This window comes from Lynx canadensis, chromosome A3 (assembly GCF_007474595.2).
Source record: "Lynx canadensis isolate LIC74 chromosome A3, mLynCan4.pri.v2, whole genome shotgun sequence".
Lineage (NCBI taxonomy): Eukaryota > Metazoa > Chordata > Mammalia > Carnivora > Felidae > Lynx > Lynx canadensis.
This window is the reverse complement of record NC_044305.1, coordinates 104,722,403-104,740,570: the sequence shown is the minus strand read 5'-3', so window position 1 is coordinate 104,740,570 and position 18,168 is coordinate 104,722,403. Positions and strand designations below refer to the sequence as shown.

At 44.8% G+C, this 18,168-nt stretch overlaps 1 protein-coding gene across 2 annotated transcripts in view; it reads left to right on the top strand.

The window, feature by feature from the left end:
* The window catches only part of NCAPH (non-SMC condensin I complex subunit H), a 33,248-nt gene that overhangs the window by 4,843 nt on the left and 10,237 nt on the right, over window positions 1-18,168 (top strand). For both annotated transcript variants that reach the window (XM_030311196.2, XM_030311198.2), the window contains exons 3-12: window positions 93-183; window positions 1,089-1,181; window positions 1,508-1,643; window positions 2,312-2,436; window positions 9,028-9,217; window positions 10,851-10,942; window positions 11,655-11,860; window positions 15,549-15,697; window positions 16,046-16,152; window positions 17,034-17,156. In XM_030311196.2, the coding sequence (XP_030167056.1) occupies window positions 93-183; window positions 1,089-1,181; window positions 1,508-1,643; window positions 2,312-2,436; window positions 9,028-9,217; window positions 10,851-10,942; window positions 11,655-11,860; window positions 15,549-15,697; window positions 16,046-16,152; window positions 17,034-17,156 (1,312 nt within the window). The remainder of the gene's footprint in view (window positions 1-92; window positions 184-1,088; window positions 1,182-1,507; window positions 1,644-2,311; window positions 2,437-9,027; window positions 9,218-10,850; window positions 10,943-11,654; window positions 11,861-15,548; window positions 15,698-16,045; window positions 16,153-17,033; window positions 17,157-18,168) is intronic.

The following is an 18,168-nucleotide window of genomic DNA, read 5'->3' as shown; positions in this document are numbered from 1 at the left end:
CACAATACCGTGTGGGATTCTGGATCCAGATTTTGAAAAGTTAGGGTATCATGGATCCTTGCCAGAGTTTTTTGTTTTTGTTTTTCGTATAGGAATATTGACGTTTCAGCCACGATTCCTAAATTTACAAATACACAGATTACAGAACATTACTCCACCTGTATCAAACTATCCACTGAAAATGTGAGTATCTGGGGCGCCTGGGTGGCTTAGTTGGTTGAGTGTCCGGCTCTTGGTTTCGGCTCAGGTCATGATCTTGCTGGTTCATGAGTTCGAGCCCCATGTCAGACTCTGCTCTGGCAGCACGGAGCCTGCTTGGGATTCTCCCTCCCTCTCTCTCTCTCTCTCTCTCTCTCTGCCCCTCCCCCCCTTGTGCTGTCTCTTTCTCAAAACAAATTTTAAAAAAATTATTAAAAAAAAAGAAAAATGTGAGTATCTGCTGGATTATCAGTGAAGATACTGCAACTTGATCACAAGGGAAATCTATCCTTGATTCTGTGGAGAACACGCAATTGATGATAATTATGTGCTTTCATTGTCCAGCGACTCTTCTTAATGCTAATATTTTTCTGTATGCTTTTACTGTTTCTTATGGGCCTTTGATGCTCTTTTTGATAAGGTTGCCTGCCACCTGCAGTGTATCTAGAGAGGCAGCATTGCTTAGGGGTTAATAGTGTGAGTTCTAGAGCTAGCCTCTGTTGGAATCCAGCCCCTGCCATTCACAAGCTGTATAGTATCGGCAAGTCGCCTAAGCACTCTGCTGCATTGTCCTCTGTAAAATGAGAACGTGACTAGTACCTGCCTCCTAGAGTTGTTCTGAGGGTGACCGAGTCCCTTTGTGTGCAGTGCTTAGAACAGGGTCTGCGTACAGTGAAAACTCAGGAAGTGTGCTGTCACCCTCTGGGCCTTGAGAATGGGGAGATACGTGTATGGATTTAGCCCTGTCATCAAGTGTTTGTGGGAATTGATACCTGTGGTGAGATGTGGGCTGTTACTTTGTAAAAGCGTAGCTTCCTCTATGAGGGTAGCATTATTTACACGAGCCTAGGCTATAAATAACAAACCTTTCTACGTTTTTCTGTTTTCAGAAAATTACTACCAAGAATGCTTTTGGTTTGCACTTGATTGATTTCATGTCAGAGATTCTTAAACAGAAAGACACTGAACCGACCAACTTTAAAGTAAGAAGGATGTTCACCTTCTCTTGGATGTGAATTAATGATGATTCTTTCTGATATTTAGCACAACCCTGTACTTGAATTCTGTAAATACATGAGAACCTTCCTTGTATAAGACATTTTATTAGCTTCTTTACTTTCTTTCCTAAACTGATGAAATAGAGATCTCTTTCTGTTATATTTTGTTTATTCCCTGTCAGTCTTAGGGGAATCTTTGTCATTTTTTTCTTAAGAGCAAGTAAATATTTTACAAAGCTTGCTGTGTTTTTTGCTTGTTCAGCAGTTCCTTTTTATGCCTCCAGTGAGTATAGCTCTGCTTGTTTGACTAGGTGGCCGCTGGCACTCTGGATGCCAGCACCAAGATCTACGCTGTGCGGGTGGACGCTGTCCATGCCGATGTATACAGAGTCCTCGGGGGGCTGGGCAAAGATGCGCCATCTCCAGAGGTAGAGAACCATGATGCAGGTATGTGGGTTCGGATCTGGATTTAAGGGGCTTTCTTAAGGGTGTAGCAGGTAGTGATTTAAGCAATATGTTGGAATGAAGTCGTAGGAAATCAATAATCTCATTCGACTGAAGACATGAACATTTTCAGAATTGTATATGAGAAGATCCTTAAGCCCTAGAGTTGTTTTTCTTCAAAAAAGAGAAGAACCTTATTAAAACTTTTGGCTCTTATTTAGGCAAGATTGAGTAAACATCACCAAGTGGGGAAGCTTCTGATTTGGGGGGGCTTTAGAAATTGGCTTGTATTAGAAGCCAAATACTTAAGGTTTCTCCCGAAGCTGTGGATTAGTTTTTGAGAGAGAGACAGAGCATGAGCAGGGGAGGGGTAGAGAGAGAGGGAGACAGAATTCGAAGCGGGCTCCAGGCTCTGAGCTGTCAGCATGGAGCCTGACATGGGACTCAAACTCATGAGCCACGAGATCATGACCTGAGCCCAAGTCAGATGCTTAACTGACTGAACCACCCAGGCGTCCCTGAAGCTGCGGATTAGATGAGCCTGTTGCTTTGAGAGAATGGCACATTCCAATTATGATCGGTCTTTAGAGGTTTGAAGAACATGAGTTAATTAGTTAAGTTACGTGCTCCAGAGCAATCCTTGCAGTACCTAGTCTTATTTCTTCTTTCAGATGGAAGTGCTACTGAGACAGGAACAACCAAAAAGGCTCAAAAGCCAAAGAAGAAGCACTCCTGCAAAACCATCGAACAGAATATAAGCAACCTCAATGTCTCTGAAGCAGATCGGAAGTGTGAGGTGAGGAACTGTGTGCAGTGTGGTCTCTGACTAATTCAGAGCCTCAGTGGCTGAAACTCGGCAGAGCCAAGCCTGCCCGGTATGCGTTTGCTTAGGCCTCAAGGGAGTAAAATATATAAGTGGCATCTGCATTATCATCCCTTAGCTTTATAGTGAAGACTGACAGGTATAAGTCCCTGCTTTCCCCACAATATTTCAGAATGATTGAGTCGAAAGAGATGGCAAATTACCGAGGACTCTAATTGATCATACCATTAATTTTCTTTCCTAGTACATGCAGCAAAGATAATGATGGCTAACTTTTAGTGTGCATTTACTGGGCACCCTGTACTGCCCAAAGCCTGTGAGCTGAGCTGTGTTACCTCGCTTGAGGTACAGGGCGTTAAGTAACTTGCCCAAAATGATACAGCTAGTAAGCAAGCTGGGATTTGAAACTAAGTGGCCTCGCTCCAGAGTCCTTGCTGTAAACAGCCTTACGATCTGACAAATCCTAAGGAATCTGCTTATAGGCAGCCAGAGGCTTCATTTATCTTTAGCATAGTTAATTTAAAGCAAAGGTGTTGGTACAAACTTTTTTAAAATTTTGCTATTAAAAACAGTGTCTCAGTGAACATTCTTGTACATATTTGTGCTCTTCTGAGGATGTATCTGTAAGAAAATTCTGAGTCATAGAATTTCCATTGGGTTGTACCAATCTGCTATGCCACCAACAGTGGACTAGATTACATTCTCCTACCTCCATGACATTTGTAAATGGCAGTTAAGGTCAAGAGACTGGAATTGATCACCAGAATGAGCATATGTAGAAAAAGGACTGAGCCCTGGGATACCCCAATCTTAAGAATTCAAAGAGCCAAAGAAGAAACATTCAGTAGGTAGGAGGAAGACCAGGACGGCGTGGCACCCAAATGAGAAAGTGTCAGGGAGGAGGGAGTGATCAGCTCTACCAAAGTGGCAACCTGGGGCCACTGGTATTCTTGGAGAAGGAAGGGCCTGTGGAGCTGAAACTCAGACCAAGGAAGGGGTGCTGCTTGGCTCAGTGTCCCTGAATTTGGAAGAGGGGCTTATGGGACCCAGGACCCAGACCTCTGAGGAAGGCATTCTGGTTGGTGCTGGTGTCTGTGAGGGGCACACAGTAAGGCTGGTTCTGTGAGTGTGAGTAAAAGTGCAAATCAGCTAGTGCATCTGGGGTGAAGAAGTCCTGCTGGGTGACAGCAACAGGAAGCCTACAGAAAGAAGCAAGTCCCTTCTTGTAGCCTTGCAAGCTCCCTCTAGTGTCCCCTACTGGTGGAGCCGAACAGGGAGCTGCTGGCAAAGCCCAAATGTGGTCCTAGAGCTAGCATCACAGAGCGGACAATACAAAGTTGGTTTGGGTCTGAGAAGCAATACCTTAATAACTGGCAGAGAGGTAAAGTGTCACAATATCTACTTCTGAAAAGGTTCGGTGGGGGTGGCAAGGAGAGAAAGCAGATATGCAAAATGTTACCCAATGGGGAATCTACATAAAAGTTACACAGAGGTTCTTATTACTACTTCAACATTCTTGTAGGCTTGAAATTTTTCTTAATAAATGGGGGCAAACAAATGGCAAGAGAGGAATGAAGACACTATAGGCTGTTCTTTTGAAGAGTTTTGCTATAATTTGGAACAGAGTAATGGGTGGCAAGTGGAGAAGAAAGTAAGGTCTAGAGGGTTTTCTTGGTTTTTGCTTTTTTAATGGGAGAATTAACAGCATGTTTACTTGTTGATGGGAACAGTCTAGTGGAGAATGGAGGAGACTTGCTCAAGTAGAGTCTTTGAGCTCGTGAGAAGGGAAGGGAATGGACAGTGTCGACAGAATTTGGCTAAGGAGCACCCATGGCTGGTGAGAGATGGCATGCAAGTGTGCACGTGTGGGAGCGTTCCAGGTCGTCCCTTCTGGTTGTGTCCCACCAGCACCCCCTCCCCCCCCCATTGAAAATAGGAAGCCAGACCATCAACTGACTGTGTGGAAGAGGAAAGGTAAAGGTTTGAGGAGAGAAAAAGGTAGGAGGGTGGGTGAGCGAGTGGACCGGGGAAGTAGAGTTTGCTTGCCAGACAATACTCATGGTTGACTTGAAGGCCATGGCAGATGAATATAAAGTAAGTTCAGTCAACGTGACTTTGTGTGTTTCTCCGACAGTGGTTAGCTGTGTGGGTGCGAGCGTGAAGCGGGCAGAAAGCTGGATTTAATACAGGATTGTGTTCAGCTGAACCAATGTGACACAGCTAGAAAGGAGCACTGGAGTGAAGATCATGTGTGAGGGGGTGGTTACGATCGGTGTTTATGGAACTTTGGTGGGGAAAAGAGGGACAGCATAAAGCCGTATGATCAGTGGTTGTAGGGCCTGGTGGGTCAAAGACTTCTTGGTGTTAGAGACAAGAAGGTGGTGGCTGGAAAGATGTGAGGTGACTGTCAGGGGCACTTAGAGTTGAGCAACAGAGAGGCTGCAGTCATGGTTAGGATTCAATTCAGAGAAGAAGAAAGGGAGTAAAAGACAGGAGGTGTGGGGTTCATGCTGGGATCTCTGGAAGTCCTGGGATTTTCAGGATGAAGCTCAAGACCATTGAAGGAGAGGATATCAAGGAACTGAGAGGCCAGAGTGCTGGATGGATGGATAGATGGATACTGAAACCACCAAAAACTATGACAGCAGTAAAATTGGAGAATAGTAATGAGCCAAGAGTGCATATTAAGATCTCCCAAGAATTGGGTAGACCTGGGGATTGGAAGGCGATTGAAAAACATATGGGCAGAGGGTGGTGAGGTCTGACCTTATATTATGTTCAAAGCTGAGGGTTTTAGGACTTGGGAAGGAGAGTAATCTGGAAGCAGCGATGAGGAACAAGGAACTTCACCTATCCCACATCTAGGCCAGCGGTCAGTTGGAGAGCTGCGGAAGAGGAAGCAGCCGCACTGGTGAGCCTGCAGGGAAGCAGTGTCCTTGGGCAGACAGCAGGTTTCATTAGAGCAGTGCCCCTCAGCGTTTTGTCATTCTCTTCCTCCTCCAGAGCCTTTTTAGATATTGTCTTCCTACCCCCTGCCCTGAAATGAATTATAAAGGAATAAGATTTTGTCAGGTAAGTTTGAGGCTTAGAACCACAAGTTATTATAACTTCTGAGATTTTTTTCCACCCTCTCCCAGAACCAGTTTTCACTTCCTTTAGAATGATATCACCCCCATTGAAAATGAATGAGTTACAGCTGGTAGGTGAAGAAAGAAGTGGGGGAATGTAGGGAATTTCGGTGATGACTGACCGAGTCTAGAGGGCCCTGGCAGAAATTATCAATTGTTAAGAGAGGGGGGTGGGGCCCAAAAAGGGGATGTCAGAGCTGTATAGGGTTTAGAGCCTGGGAAATGTAAAATCCTGGGGGGCCCTGGGTCTTTTATACGTAACTAATAAATAAACTAAATAGAGGGTAATAATGAAATTAGTCCTGGTGGCCTCATGGCAGATGGTAGTGGTAGAGGCTGAGCATGCGGGGGCTAGGAGAGAGGAGCCTTGCCAGTCTTATTCTGAGTGGTGGGGCAGTTCTTCTCTGGACTTGCCTGGAGGCTCTAGCCTGTGCTAGTGTGAGGACTGTGTGTGAATTGGCAGGATGGGGCCTGAGGAAGGTGGATCCACTGAGGCCAAGGCCAAAGAGGGAGGGGGAAAAACAAGGGTGGCGGGTGCTTTGGGGAGAGAGAGTTGTATTTATCGATGTGTTAGCATTGACCTTGGGTAGTGCCAGATTTCTAGGCAGGTGATGTAAAGTTCAGATCCTAGTTCCACTGTCTTAGCTGTGTGGTTTGGGAAAAGACTCTGAATCTCACTTTGTTAAATTGTAAGAACAGGTGACATTAGTCCCATCCACATATGGGTTTTGTGGTAGTGAATCTGTTCCTAGCAAACTGCTTTTTATCCATAGTAGTATGTTGCATACATCTGAAGAGAAGCCATATAATTCTTTCCCACCTTCCTGTCCCCTCCCCAGTGCTCCATTTTCCCCCTTCTTACATCCAACTTCAGCTCTTACAGAAAATTCTGTTTCCAATCATCTTTTTTCTGACCAGGTAGACCCAGTTCCAGGGAGCCCGAGGAAGCTTGCACTAACTACCCTTTCCCGTTGTTCTAAAGAGAGAATGAGAGAGCAAGCAGTGCTGCTCCCTCTAAGCCTGTGGTGGTCAGCTACATCTAGGCCAAGTGAAATCATTCGTCTTTTGTTGTTGGGTTTGTTTTTTTTTTTTAAAGTTTATTTTGAGGGTGGGGACAGGCAAAGAGAGGAGAGAGAAAGAATGTGAAGCTGGTTCTGTGCTGAGAGGAGAGAGCCCAATGCGGGGCTCGAACTCACAAACTGTGGGATTATGACCCAGGCTGAGTTGGATGACTAACCGACTGAGCCACTCAGGAGCCCCATCATTAGTCTTGAAGAAACACCAAGTACCCCATCCTAAAAAGTATTTTTTTTGCTCTGTAATCTGCCGTAATGGCCCAAAGCCCAATTTGGAAGATAAACAAGAGGGAGAGATTGTCACAAACCTAAAATTTGAAGTTTCAACTGTTTCTTGAACCCACATTCTCTTGGAGATGGCATGGAGATGAGAAAGCAAATGTTCTGTGGGTGTGTCTAGACCAGTTGAGAACTCTTATTTGTGTATGAGCTGATCTGTTTTGGACACAACTCTCTGTGTGCAAAATGTTTGCTGTCATGAGAGATTCCAACCTGATTATGCTCCAGTTCTTTAAACCAGGAGAGCACAAATAGATACAATGAAAGGAAGTTCAAGGCACATAGTATAGGAAATCAGAGTGGGTGGAGGTCAGAATTGATGGAAGAGGTGAAATTTGAAACTGGGCCTTAAAGGAAAGGTAGGTATTTTCAGATGGAGATTGCCAGGAAGGTGATTCTAGGCAGCTAGGCAGCTGGGTGGTTTATAAGTTTGTCTAGAGCCAAACTAGAGTTTGTCTAGTATTTACTCACACAGCTGAAACCACCTAGGCTTTACCATGCAGTTTGTTGTCTACCAAGGTCTCTTTTTACTCTCTCTTTTCCTTGCTGTGGACCCTTGTTTCAAAAGGTTGATCTACCCAAGGTACCTGGCTATCTCAGTCTTTAGAGCATGTGACTCTCGATCTTGGGGCTGTGAGTTTCAGCCCCATGGTGGATGTAGGGATTACTTAAAAAATAAATAAATACATAAATAAAAGACAAAAGCTTTATCTACCCAAACTATGCAGTTAGCAATAATTCATTTTCCCCTCAAATTACTCAAAGATGTTAGTCAAGACCATTGTTCCTACACTAGCATGATGTAATTCTAGACAAAAGTGAGGAAAACTAGTGTTTTTCAGTTTTATTTTAGCATTTACAGTTTCTGCATTGACTCTTTGAAATGCTGAGTTTCATTAACTACCCACACAGGACCTCAAAGGGTGTGGAGCTCCAGGTGGGAAGCCAATGGTCTGGGTAGCATTTTAGGAAGGGAATGGGAATAGCAACACTAGTATTTTTGGAATGGGAAATGAGAAAGACCAAGGGAAGGGTTAACTTAGGCATGGGTTATATTGGTGGCAATAGGGGTGAAGAAGGAAGGGATAGATGGTAGAGATGTGCGGGGAGGAAAACTTGCCAGGCTGTGTGACTGGGTGAGCGGTAGGGAGACAGGAAGAATGTGGAGGTGATATATGTGATACTCGGGCTAGGAGGATGGTGAGACAGGTTTATTGGGAAGGCGAGAGGAGAGTCTTGGTTCTGGTGGGGCCAGGCTCCGGGCTAAGGGGGCCAGGAAAGAGCCAGAGAGCCACATCTGTCATCCCACCTGAGGCCTCTTCTCTCCGTAGTAGCTACATCCTGAGACATAAAACCTGTGAATCCAGTACCCAACCTGTTTCCTGTCGCAGGGCCACCTGTACAATCAGGTGACTTCTAACCTCTTGCCACACGTGCGTGTGCCTTACTCTGTCCTTGTTCTCGTGCTCTGTGCCCTGTTCTGCCTTTGGGACTGGTGTCATGTGGCCGTGCCACTCCTACTCCTTATCCCAACCTTGGGAGCCTTCTTACAGCCTCTTCCATGTTTTACCCATCCATCTAGTCCTGCTGACTCTGCCTGTCTTTCCCCTCAATCTCTTAGTGTGTTCCTTCAAATCTGTGAAAATATTTCTGTTCAGAGTAATAATGGGATCTTGTGAACAGATCCCTCATACAGGTTTTCTAAGTCCACAGAATTTGTTGTGATAGCATTCTACTAGAGACAGCTATTTGAAAACAGTGACTTATGGAAAGAGACCAGCAGAGGGATACTGTCTGTGTAGATTATAAACAGATTGACACAGTAGAAGCTTGTTCCCATTTACCGTGTACTTGAGCACTATGCATTTATTCATCTGACCACACACAGGCTTCCTTTTCAATTGGTATCTGCTAGGATGAGATTCTACCTATCAGAAAGCCCTCGACCTGTTTGGATCATGTGCAGAGATACTTCAATCCAGCATATGCAGTTGTGTATAAGCAGGGTCCAGTGAATGAGATTTTATATTTGCTTTGGCTGCATTCCATAATTCTTCGGTTCCCTCTGTTTTTACGTTCAGATCGATCCCATGTTTCAGAAGACAGCAGCCTCATTCGATGAGTGCAGCACAGCGGGGGTATTTCTCTCGACCCTCCACTGCCATGACTACAGAAGTGAGCTGCTGTTTCCTTCCGATGTCCAGACTCTCTCCACTGAAGAACCCCTGGAGTTGCCAGATTTAGGTTGGGTAGAAATGACAGATTTAAAGGGTGAGTACACATAGTGCGTCTCACCAGAGCATTTCAGTCATCAGAAAAGTTTCCGTACAGCCCTGGAGTGTAATAAGCCTGTCATTATGTTGCTTGGCTAAATTACCAGAAGGTGCCTCTGGAATGCCAAATTGGGCATCCTTTTGGGAGAAACTAATTTCTCTTCCTCTCTGCAGCATGGAGTCTAAGAGTGGTAAGTAGCTGATGCCCACCTGGTCTATATGTGTCGCATCCCTCGTGTGCCCCTGTCAGCAGCCAGCTCGCACAGTCACGTTTTAGAGCCCTGGGCTAAGCCTGGCCTGTCACAGTTTGGACTTGGGAAAGGAGCTTTAAAATAGGCTTTTGGTGAGCCAAGGAGGCCTTGTTCTTTTGTTACCAATTTAGGGGATCCTGAGGAGAAGAGGGCATTGTGAATTATTTTCAGACTCCACTGTGGTGGCCTGAGAATGGACCTGTCCTTTTGTTAACTCCTTATACTGGCTTGGAAAGGGTGTTATCCCCCCTCCCATCCTACCGTCCATACCTCTCTGAATCATCTGAGAAATTGTGACAGTTGTGAGTGGGGGGATGGCAAGTGCGGGAATGTAGTAGCTACACTTGTGTGCAGTCTTTTTTATGTGTTGCATGAAATTGGTCCTCCCCCCCCACCCCCCTGCCCCCAGGGCCACACAGATGTTACGGTGCCCATTTTCATCCTTTCTATTCTTGTATAAAGTTTTTTTTCTTTTTTTTGTTTTTTGCTTAGAGAGTGCACACGTGCACATGTGTGAGCAGGGGAGTGGCAGAGGGAGAGAAACTTAAGCAGGCTGCGCGCCCAGCATGGAGCCTAATGCAGGGCTTGATCTCATGAACTGTGAGATCATGACCTGAGCCAAAATCAAGAGTCAGACACTTAACCGACTGAGCCACCCAGGCGCCCCGATTCTCATCTAAAGTTTTCTAAGTACAGCTGTTTTGTGCTCATGATCTATTTCCAAGTTTATGCTCCCAACTGGGACTTTAATCTTGTGAGGTAACTAGTTTAGTTTGGGACTAAAATAAGTAGCATTGCATGATTGGTTGTGCAGTTAGTACACTTTTTTTTTTTTTTTTTTTTTGAGAGAGAGAGAGAGTGAGCACAAGCAGGGGAGGGGCAGAGCGAGCAAGGGAGACAGAAGATCAGAAGTGGACTCTGTGCTGACAGCAAAGAGCCCAACGTAGAGCTCAAACTCCCGAGCTGCAAGGTCATGGCCTGTGCTGAAGTCGGACACTCAACTGACTGAGCCACCCAGGTACCCCCAGTTGGTACACTTTTTGGAAGGGTTTTTGATTTCCCAGCTATAGCATAGGGGCACAGAGTCCATTTCAGAGTCAAATGTCTGTGCTTCAGGTTTTTGCCCTAATGTTTCAGTAATTCTTGGAATGCCAATGTGGAGCCTGCTTCCAGTGTGGGTATGTCTTTGGAGCACCACCCTCTCCCTGGACAGAAGTCTGTGACCTGGAGCTTGGCCTCCAGCCAGCCTCTGCCACAGAACAAGAGGCAACTGAGCCTCCCATCTCCATCGTGCTGCTCTGGTCGTTCTGAGCAGGGAGGAGTGTGCTCCATCCACATTCTTTGCCATCGTCCCTCTTTGCCATCTTCTGTTCTCTCCAGCGCCCTTGCAACAGTGTGTGGAAGATTGCCAGATCTGCCCTTCCCTGGCCGGGTTCCAGTTCACTAAATGGGACAGCGAGGCACATAATGAGGTGAGTTCAACTTTTAGACTTCTAAGGGCTCTGGGCATTTGTCCAACTGCTCATGGTTTCAGTGAGATGGCCCAAGACAAGTCCTGCTCAGTGAGAACCAAAACTGTGGCATCATTTTTATTTGGCCAAGAGTATAGAAAATATTTCCCTTGGCACTTCTGTAAGGACTAAAACCTGGGGGCTAGGAATGGAGGGTGAGGCAGCCCTGTCATTCCTGGGTGTGCGTTTTTTTAATTAGCTTTACCCTCTAACAGGGTTAATTCCAGTCCTCTGGTCTCAGGCTGCTGTCAGGCTCGAGGAATTTCCTGCTCTTCAGGGTTGAGTCCCTTGGCACAGAGTTTCCTGAGAAATTGTCATGTGTAGAGCTTTCCTCTGTATATTTTTAGTATGGCCCCCTTTAGCCTACATACTACCACTTCCAGAATAAATGGTCTCCATGGAAAACAGTTTTCTCTAAACATGTAGTTAATGGATACAGATTCCTGTTTCATGTTTTACAAAATGTGCCTGATGACAATACAGCTTCATCCTGTGCTGCACAATATAAACTTCCTCAGCGCTTTACTATCGTGAGAACGTTGGCTCTGGGGAGGTGGGAGGAGAGGCTGGAAACTCGAATTTTGGGATGAGAAAGGAGTCTGTTCCTCCAGCGGTGGCTGGGGTGGCCGTGGGAATGGGGAGTACTAGAGAACCCTCTCTTTGTCCTCTCCAGTCCGTGTCTGCCCTGGTAGACAAGTTCAAGAAAAACGAACAGGTGTTTGACATCAACGCCGAGGTAGAGGAGGATGACTGCGGGGATTTTCCTGATGGGCCCATGGAGGACGACTTTGATGCGAACGACGAGCCTGAGCACAGCATGGCTGGGGACAACGCTGAGTTCAGGAGCTGGAAGGAACCCTGCCACACTCATAGCTGCCCGTAAGGCTCTCAGGGCCACAGATGTTCCCAGCGGAGTTTTCCATTTGTTCTTTCCCTGCTGAGACAGTCGAATTTCATCTCTGAGACTGGCTAGGCTGGCGTGCTGGCCATGTAGTCCACACAGGCTGAGCCGTTCTGACTCACGGAATCACACCTGCCTGTGAATTTGGCTCAGCAACTTAGTGGTTATAAAACTGACACTGTGGGAGTTTGTAAGGATAGAAAATATGTAAAGTGCTGGAAAAAAGTACCCGGGATACAGGAGCTACTTCAGTGGTGGCTCTTGTTACGTGTTTTGGTAGCACAGAGTGTGCTTTCTTTCTACACATGATGCATAGTCTGGCTTTTGGCTACATCACTGCATGTCAGTTATAGACACAAACAGGCTTATGAGCTGCTTACAGAACCAGTGGCCCCTGCCTCTTCAGGGTCAAGCAAAGAAGGGGGGCTGGGCAGTGTTCAGTTACCAGATAGGCAGACCAGGGATAAGCAAAGCAGGGGAAACTAAATAAGCAAATAAAACTGAGCATATTGGGCAGGAGGAATTAGCCTGTAGTAATTTAAATTTTTTATTACTCTAGTAGGCATAGAAGAAAATCAGAGCTTTCTGGGCCTTTTTATACGTACTGAAAGATTAGTATTGTTTTAATTTTGAATATGGTTTGGAAGCATCATAATCACGTAGTACCAAGGGCCTCTAAAGGTCATGAATAGGCTTGGGTGTGGGAGATTCCATAAGACTACAAACGAACAGTCCCTGTGCCTACAGCAGTTTTGTGTGCCTGTGACTGGGGACAGCTAAGCTGGTTTGCTATGGGGTAAAACCTTAGAAGTTGTCCCGTATAATTTGTCTGCTTATGTGGGAAATGATTTGATTGATAATGTCTCTTCAAATCGGAGTAGATAGTGATGGGCTAAACATTTAGCACCTCAAGGCAAAACTACCATCTAAGACCTTTGGCACCGTCCTTTCTTCTCCTGATTTGTACTATTATTATACTTGCAGTCTTGTCCCCGTTCTCATCCTATCTTCTACAAAGTGAGAAATGGTAGGCAGATTGGTGGGATTAGCTCTTTTAATATCATTTTCAAATGTCAGAGAACAACTGTTACTTTTCCTGGCATCTGAGGAATTGATGGTAACAAAGGGCTTTAGTTACTTCCATTTTGGTATTTTGAATAAATGTCTCCATTTCTCTTCAGTTTCAAACAGAATGAAATCGTAGAGTCCATCCTACTGAGTGCATTAGGGCCGGGGGCTTAGGTTCTAGCCTAAGGTTTTGTCCATCTTGAAACCCCTATCCTTGGCCTGGTGCTGTTCTTTCCCGAGAGCTCAGTAAATATTTAAACTGCACAGACTTGACTCTGTCATTGATAGATGTGAAATGTGGGGCAGAGGCAAGTGGCATCACCTCTTAGGGCCTTGTGTTCTCATCCATAAAATGAAGGGTTTGGACTAGATAATAATAACGTCTGAGCTCATGAGTGCTATATTATTCTGGCTTTGTGCCAGACCCATGCCAGGTGCCTTACCTGCATTACCTCACATAATTTACATAGTGCAGAAAATGTCATTTCTTAAGCCTTACAACAACCTTATCATTGAGTCCTGTTATCCCCACTTCACAGATGGGGGAACAGGCTCAGAGAAGTTAAATAATGGGATGGAGCTGGGTATCACTCAGCACCTTTGGCCAATTCTGGCTGCATGTAATGAACTTTGGATAGTAGGGCTCCACCCCAGAGCATTTCACTGAGAGTCCCTGAAGCCAGGCTCTTCGTCACATTTCCCAAACTTTTCCTGGGTGATTGTGCTGTGCACCCGTGATGATGACACTGTACTGGACTAAAAGGTCTTTAAGGGCTTCTCTAGCTCAAGGTGGGTTATGGCAGTGCTGAATTATAAATTCCAGTGTTGTGTAGGATGCCCCATGTTATTGGTCCCTGGATGGCAACACTTGGACAACTGTGCACATCATCTGTTAACGAGGCCTGGCCTGACAGAAGTGTTGTATGTCCAGCAGCATCTTGGGCGCATTCCCTCTTCCTGCAGCAGTGGGCCACGTGTGCTCTAGCCAGTCTCTCTGTGTACAGGTGCTTGCTGTGGTTACAGACCTAGTCTACAGTCCAGGGCCCACCACAGCCCGCTCCATGCATGTAAGAATGAAGCATTTTGCTAAGTGCCGGGTGATGCGCTAGAAGCCAACTGGGAGGAGACCTTTACCCTGCAGGTTAAAGTGTGATGTGCTGAACTGGTGCTGAATTGAAGGAGGAGCCCTGTGGTGGGGGAGCAGGTAAAGGAAGTAGTTCCCCCAGAGGGGATTAGAGAAGCTTGATGGGGGTGGGGGGTAGGCCTTGAAAAATGGATAGACCATGAAGTAGGTTGGTTGTTGAGTCAGGGACTTAGGACCAGTAGGGTGCCTGCCACATAGTATTGTGTATCGTAAGATAAAATGGCTAGAGTTCAAGCCTCAAGGGCCTTAGCCCTGCCCTGGCCCACAGATTCTCAGGGGATGGGGGCCAAGCTCTTTATAGCTTTGCCTATAAGTTCCCAATAAATTCCCAGCATGACTGCCAAAACAGAACAGTATCTGTGAGAATTGAGCAGAGATTCTACTGAAGGCATCGTCTTTCTCCCTCCGGAGCTCACAGTGTAGTACAGTTGTTATCAGTAACATGGGCATTCTACAGACTGGAAATGTGAATTTTTTTGAGCATATTCTTATTTTTAAAATTAAGTTTTAATTGCACAATAATTATACAAATCCAGTTTCCTAGTTTTTAAATAAATATTCTGTAGATACAGGTGAAGTCCCCTGTTAAAACTTTTTAACCTTATTCCATAAGGTTTGATGTAAAGAGGATTTGTGTGTATATGGATCGCACAGTATGGATGAAAAACCCCTTGGTGCCTGAAGTTTCCTTGTTACCTTTACCTTTAGAGGGCAGTATAGCAGCGCTAACATACTTTCTGATGTGTCAGGGGCCTTTAGGAGAAAGCTACCTCGCACATACTAGTACCTTGTAGAAAGGTTGAAAAATCAACCCAAAACTGCCGTGCTGGACTGGCCAGTTAGACTTCACACACAGCAAAGAATAAAGCTAAGATGGCTTAACGGATTACAAGTGCCCCTCCCCCACCCCGATCATTTGGGGGACAAATTAGAATAACATCTTTTCACTTTTGGTAGACATTACACTAGTGTTATTGGAGCCCTCACTTTTGGAAGGATGGTGAAGAAAGAATGAGAGAGAGATTATCATCTTGTGTGGTGGGAAATCTTCCATATGGAAAGATCTTGAAGCTGATTCAGAATTGTGTCCAACCCCCAGCTCTGGCATTTTATTAACTGTGCAGTCCAACTTTCTCTCTGCCACTTTTCTTGTCTCTCAAGTGGGTAAACTTGCATTTTATGAAGCACTTTAAAACCTCTTTGTATAGCTATGATCATATTGTTATAAAATTAAGAGAAGCAAAAGCACTTTGACTAAGTAAAAACTAAAGGATTTTTAACGATGAAGTATTTATATTGAACTAACTCTTAGAAATCCTGCCCATCTGTGAAAACTGAGTAGGTAGTCTTCAGTTGCCTCACATGCTGCTTTAAGTGTAAATGCGTGATTGTGTTATATATATTGACGTGTACATGGTTGTACATGTAAAAATGTGATTTCATGTGTGTTACAGGGAAGAAATGATTCCCCTTGGGGATGGAGACATTAGGACCATGTGCCCCCTTCTGTCCATGAAACCTGGAGAATATTCCTATTTTAGTCCCCGTACCATGTCGATGTGGGCTGGCCCGGATCACTGGCGCTTTAGACCCCGACTCAAACGTATGTACTTCTAGATGGAACTTGAACACATAGTGTCAGTGACCATCCAGCATATGTGGGAATGACCACAAGCTTACAAGGCAGGACTCTAGAACTCTGAAGGGCTTGCCAGCATTATATGTTTTGCATTCTATCTTTGAATGGAAGGGATTAATTAGCATATTTTTTATTGTGTTTTGTTAGCAAGACCACAAATTACCAGTTGATGAAATAGGTATGTGGTTTGCCTTTCCTAATGCCATTATGTTCAGATAAAAATGGTATTTTGCCATTGATAAGGATCTTGCAGAATGGGTAAATATTGTCCACAGAGGTGAACGGTATTGATGTCTGTGTTCATTTCTGCAGATGATGCTGCCTCCAAATCAGAAAATAAAAAGAAGAATACAAAGAAAGATTTTGAAATTGACTTTGATGATGATATTGACTTTGACATATATTTTCGAAAAACAAAGGTTTGTGCTAGATTTATTAGCATATGTGCTTTCTTAAATTACTCTTTTTACTCTTCTTTTCAGATGTGATTTTTTTTAATTTTTTTTTTTTTTTTTTTTTTTTTTTTTTTTTTTTTTTTAGTATTTGTTTATTTTGAGAGAGACAGAAACAGAATGTGAGTGGGTTAGGGGCAGAGAGAGAGGGAGACACAGAATCCAAAGCCGGCTCCAGCTCCGAGCTGTGAGCACAGAGCCCAATGCAGGGCTCAAACTCATGGGCTGTGAGATCATGGCCTGAGCCGAAGTCAGACGCTCAACCGACTGAGCCATCCAGGCACCCCTAGATATGATTTTTGTTTTAAGTTTATTTATTATTTTGAGAGAGAGAGAGAGAGAGCACGAATGTATGTGAGCAAGAGAAGGGCAGAAAGAGAGAGAGAGAGAGAGAGAGAGAGAGAGAGAGAGAGAGAGAATCCCAAGCAGGCTCTGTGCTGTCAGCATGAAGCCCAATGCGGGACTCAAACTCACAAACGGCGACATCCTGCCTTGAGCCAAAATCAAGAGTTGGACGCTTAACCAACAGCCACCCAGATGCCCCACAGATGTGATTTTTTAAACAATTAATTACAAATATAAGTTTTAGAGTAAATAGATGGTTTCATTCTCCCTCAGTCTCTAGAGGAATTGAGAAAAAACCCCGAACTCAGTGACAGATAGAATCAGGTTTAGAATATGAATAATGTCTAGCAAAATCACTCTTTCACATGGAACTGGGAATTCTGACAGTAGACTAGTGCTGCCCAAATCCTTTCCAAGCTCCTTAAAAAATATATATATATATATGTTTTGAACATTCTTATTAAAGATGCCTAAAAACTTTTTTTTTTTTTTTTTTTTAATAGGCTGCTACTATTCTGACCAAATCCACTTTGGAGAATCAGAATTGGAGAGCTACCACTCTTCCTACGGATTTCCTCTATGAGACTGATAATCTTGTCCAGCTGCATCTCAAACCAGGAACCAGGGTAAGACCAGGATAAGACTGTTCCTTGGTTCGTTCAGGCTGCTGCTGTTGTCTAACCTGCTGATAGCATCAGAGGTATCAGATGATGGGTAGTGTGACTGTCGGACAGTGCCTTTAAGGAAAAGGAGAGAGTGAGAGGAGAGATGTGTGTTAGCCCAGGGCAGTTACTGGAAGATGCAGTGGGTATAGCAGAGCTAAAGGGAAAGCTTATGGGATAGATGCACACCAAAGATTTGAAATACATCAGTTGGTTAGACCTCCGGATGGACACTGAGCCCTACACGCTGAAATGCTAGGGCGATAAACAATCTTTTGTTGAGGTTCTTACAAGATGTTAGTTATTGCTTGATTCTCTACTTTCTCGTTGAGGTGGTGGATTCACTAGGCAGATGCTGTCCCCAGCCCACGTTGCCTTCCTCATGGTCAGGGTGTGGACGGGTGTAGACTGTGACATGAGGGGTGACGTAGGTGCCAGTGTCTGACTGTGCAGGCCTCAGGGAGTTCTCCAGTGCTGCGCAACCTTCCTGGCTCCTCTGTTAAGATGAGCACTCCAGACCACTTGGTGCTGTACCTAGTCGCCGTTCGCTTCATCTGCCTGTGGTTCTTCTGGTGATGCTGGTAGCAAGCGCATGTCACTGTTGCCAGGGTAACCAGTCAGTGGTTCAAGCTAGGTTTCATTTATCTAGACCCCCGTTCATTTGCATTCCTGGTGGTTCTAGTCTTGTGGCGTCATATACACAAACTGTCTTCAGTTTCTTCTTCCTTATTTTGCCTCTTTCTGTACAAGACCGTAATGATATGTATACAGCTCCCCCAAATCACTGATATCTCACATTGTGTTTTTGTAAACCAACAGTAATTTATTTTCCTTTTTAATCAATGCTGTTTACTTAATAGAAATACTCTTAAAATTGCAGAAAGAGATACAAAACCGCAGTACGAGAAAGTATGGCTATGGTCAGTATTGGTAAGATGCTAGCCCCCTCGTTCTGATCAGAAAGTGGAACCCTGTG